The following is a 3,998-nucleotide window of genomic DNA, read 5'->3' on the forward strand; positions in this document are numbered from 1 at the left end:
AGAGTAAGTCTGGTTTTAACATCATGACATATGACCTTGGGGACACTAGACATGGGCTTCACCCATTTACCAATGATAATAACAGAATCTAGATTTGAGGCTTGTAGATATGAATGCTTTGAAACACTATGCTGCCCAATCACACCTATAGTATTAAACCAACTTGTGAGTCTTTTAAATAATAATTAATGATACATTTTGTACATGCAGATCGATGGAACACCCTCACTGTAATCAGTTTGCCCGCACACAGCAGTCATGGGAAGATTACCTTTCAACCATGGAGGCCCCTTGGCACCGCTAGGGTGATCACCTAGGTTCTCCTGGGTGCTGCAGTTCCTAAGAAGCTGACATTGGAGGTAATCACAACAGCATCGGACACATTGCACCCAGTCACAATCAAGGCAGTGAACAGACAAGATGGAAACCAAGAAGCTATTCCTGGGACATATCTCTGAGTTCCATTATTATGTGAGCCTGAATGAACTAGGTAAGTACAAATTAATAGATTAACCACACCATAAACAATTATTTTCAAATGATATATGATTACACCAGCAGATGGTAAACAAGTGGTTGACAGCTATGATCATTAATGTACAAATACCACTAGATCATGAATTACTGAGGGACTTTTATTCACCATAGTTAGGCAAAACGATTCAATGTAAGTTCATGTTTTGACAAGTACAATGGCATGGCTAAGTCTATGTACCTGTTACTCTGTATGTGTAATTGATTACTTATATTGTATAAGATATCATTAAATGTGCAAGTGTCTATGGTTTTGAATATCATAAATACTTTGGAATATTAATTAGGAATTCATTTATTTAGTTAATTAGTCTTAATATCGGTCTTTGATTTGTGGTTCAAATATCTTCATTTCTCAGGACAGTTTTGCAGGGATTGTCACTTGAGTTGTAATGCGTGGACAACATTAATGGTGAGACTCTATTAATGGTACTTTGTATTAATGTCCTCTTCAACCCTTACAGTGCAAGAGAACTGTTGTAGTGACAGTACATAGAGATACCTGTATGTGGTATAATGTGTTAAATCACTGAACACAGACTGTCCCAAACACTTTCCCTGTCAGTACACATATTAGCATCTACTATATTAGCACCATTATTGTTAGAAGCATGTATTTCTTCTACAATCATCGTCATGCATAAAGTAAATTCATTGTAACCATGGCAGTTGGTTCATTCATATTATTTGTTTTTTTTTATTCTTTTTGCTGTAAAATGTAGGTTATGAAACATTATTATGAATGTACCAGCAGTTTTATCTTCCTGCAACTGTTAACATACTATGTCATCTCTTTTACTTCCATTCACCCAGCAAGTGACACAAGATCATCCACACCTGGTTATGGTAGTGAAGAGGACACAGGTGAGGATACCTTAGATCAAACACATTCATTATTGCTGAGGATAAAGTTACAGATGGAAATAGGAAAAGACTGATTGACCATAAAGCAGACACCAATGATTATGATGCTTAATAACATTCCTGGAGTTACCTACAGGGACAGAGTGTCAGAAAATAATGAATCAATTTCTATCACAACATTAACAAGCTTTTATATCTGCTGGAACTGTGCACTGACTCAAATTCTTCTGCCTAATATGTAAGATATTCTATGTATGGGTTAAATTTCATCAACTTCATCAACATGATATTTTGATTCAGTTCCAGAAAGTAGCAATATTCATCTACCAGAAACTATACGGGTTCCATAAAGTTTCAAAGGCATTCTTTGAGAAAAGGTAGGAGTGTTAAATTAGAATATATATTTATATTACATTTATTTTATAATATTTTAGCATATGAAAGAAACTGACAGTAAGTGAGTCTCACATTGTCCACAGTTTAGATGATGCATTTATACAGAGAGTTCATTATTATTTCTCTAGGAGGACAATCTTGCCCGCATTATCTGCGGAATCTGATTCAGGAAACTTCAGATGAAAATGTATTAGCAATGTGTCTAGCTTGTTCCTATATCCTTGTTCCATGTGATTTTTTACTAACTAAACTAAACCTAGAAAGTTCTCAACAGCATGAATGTTAAATGGGTGTTAGAAAAAATAACCTATATTATTGATGAAGTCAAAATAACTACTGTAAAATGCAAGTGCCATTCCTATATATAAGCTCCCACAAAATAACTTCCGTCCACTCCTTTCCTTCTGTCCATATCCATGTGTCCATTCCATTCCACACTCCATTCGTCCATTCCATTCTGTCCCTTCCTATATTATATCCATTCCATTAAATCCTTTCCTGTGTCCCTGTCCAAATATTCCACTACTTCTTCCTTTCCTTTCCTTTTATTCAAAGATAAATGGCCTAGCATTTCCATTATCAGAACATAAGCAAGCTTTCCTCCATTCATCCACTGTCTTCCATGTCACCATGTGTTCTTTACCAAACCTCCCTTCCTTCCATTCTGTGTCTTATATGTCCATTCCTTTCATTTTCACCTCCACCATTCTCCACTCCAGACCATGCTTGGGGTCCATGCCATCAGGGTCTTGGACCATGCCACATCCATCCATCCATGTCCATCCATCCATCCAGACCATGCCACCTGTGGGTGTGTGGGTCCATCCTGTGTCAGGTCCACTTCCACCATCCACCACACCCCATCCAGCCACATCCACCCCAGTCAGACCCATTCCACACCTACACCGTCCACAGCCACGTTGTCCAGACCATGCCCACACCTGCACCGTCCACGTCCACCAATCAGGATTGTGCCTGACACCCATCCACAACCATCCTGATCAGACCCATGCCCACCTCACCATCCTAGCCACTGTCCAGGACCCGTGCCCACACCCAACCCCATCAGGACCAGCGCCCTGCACCATCCACAGCCACACCCATCCAGACCCGTCCACAGCCACGCCAATCGGACCCGTGCCCTCTCATCCCGGACCAGTGGCCACGTCGTCCACACCAGTCCAGGATTGTGCTGACACCCACCCCGTCCACAGCCATGCCTCCAGGACCCATGCTTTTGACCCCGTCCACCCATTGCCACGTCCACACCCATCGGACCCACACCCACCCTATCACAGCCATATCACACGTCGCTCCCAGACCAGTGCCCATCCACAGACATGCCACATCCATGCCCACCAGCCATCCATCCACAGCCGTCCAGTTCCCACACCACTAACCACACCCATGTCCACTCCAGACCGGCCCATCCACAACCACCCACATCAGCCGCCCTGTGCCATCCCATCCCACGGCCACCATCCAGGACCGTGCCATCAGATGATTGATACACCACACCCATCCACACCTGTCGGACCCGTGCCCTTGCCATCCACACCTACACCCATCGGATGATGCCACACCAACACCCGTCACCATCCAGGACCCATGCCTGTACCCGTCACCTACACCCATCCGGACCCATTGCCCTGACACCCATCCACAGCCACCCGTGGACCCGTTCCACCACCCACACCAGCCATCATCCCTGTGGGCTCACCCTCACTGAGCCACCCTGATTCCACTGCACTTGCCTGATGCACCCAAAGTGAACATGCATGTTTCATGGGGATGTTTGGTTTTGGATCCATGGACTCCTGGAATTGGCTTGGAACCTGACTTGCGTCATTGTCCCAAGGATAAGGTTAGTTATTGTCAGTGACAACAACATACATTAATCAGTTATGTAATGGATGTGCTTTGCTTGATCCTGTTCTTGAGATGAGTTCCGTACATCCCTACTGTTGTTATGGATTGTCTTCATGAAATTTTAGCTTCATCAGTTTATATTTCATTGGATTCATTCACTGAGTTCATTCATTAAGTTAAACATGACATTAATGCAGTTTCAGACATGTACTACTACTATCAGGAGCCTGTTTGTTTCGGCTGCCCTACCAGCTCAATGGCCTGAGGCCACTGTCTTGTAGCGGACAGCCGGGACAGCGAGGAGGACAGCAGCGGACGGACGGACAGACCCTTGG

At 43.3% G+C, this 3,998-nt stretch overlaps 1 protein-coding gene and 1 long non-coding RNA gene across 2 annotated transcripts; both read left to right on the forward strand.

The window, feature by feature from the left end:
• Positions 1 to 926: 926 nt before the first annotated feature.
• LOC124278927 lies at positions 927 to 1,740 on the forward strand. The gene is made up of 3 exons (XR_006899218.1): positions 927 to 946; positions 1,348 to 1,398; positions 1,699 to 1,740. It is a non-coding gene; the product is annotated as an uncharacterized LOC124278927 (long non-coding RNA).
• An 810-nt stretch (positions 1,741 to 2,550) lies between these two features.
• LOC124278928 (pollen-specific leucine-rich repeat extensin-like protein 3) lies at positions 2,551 to 3,369 on the forward strand. The gene has a single exon (XM_046714758.1). The coding sequence runs from the start codon at positions 2,551 to 2,553 to the stop codon at positions 3,367 to 3,369; it is 819 nt and encodes a 272-aa protein (XP_046570714.1).
• The last annotated feature ends 629 nt before the right edge of the window (positions 3,370 to 3,998 follow it).

The sequence above is a fragment of the Haliotis rubra genome, unplaced genomic scaffold, assembly GCF_003918875.1.
Source record: "Haliotis rubra isolate DU_JTF1 unplaced genomic scaffold, ASM391887v1 Scf2437, whole genome shotgun sequence".
In the NCBI taxonomy this organism is placed as follows: Eukaryota; Metazoa; Mollusca; class Gastropoda; order Lepetellida; family Haliotidae; genus Haliotis; species Haliotis rubra.

Excerpts from the sequence above, each read along its gene's own strand:
- LOC124278928 (XM_046714758.1), top strand. The coding sequence starts at position 2,551 with ATGCCACATCCATCCATCCATGTCCATCCATCCATCCAGACCATGCCA.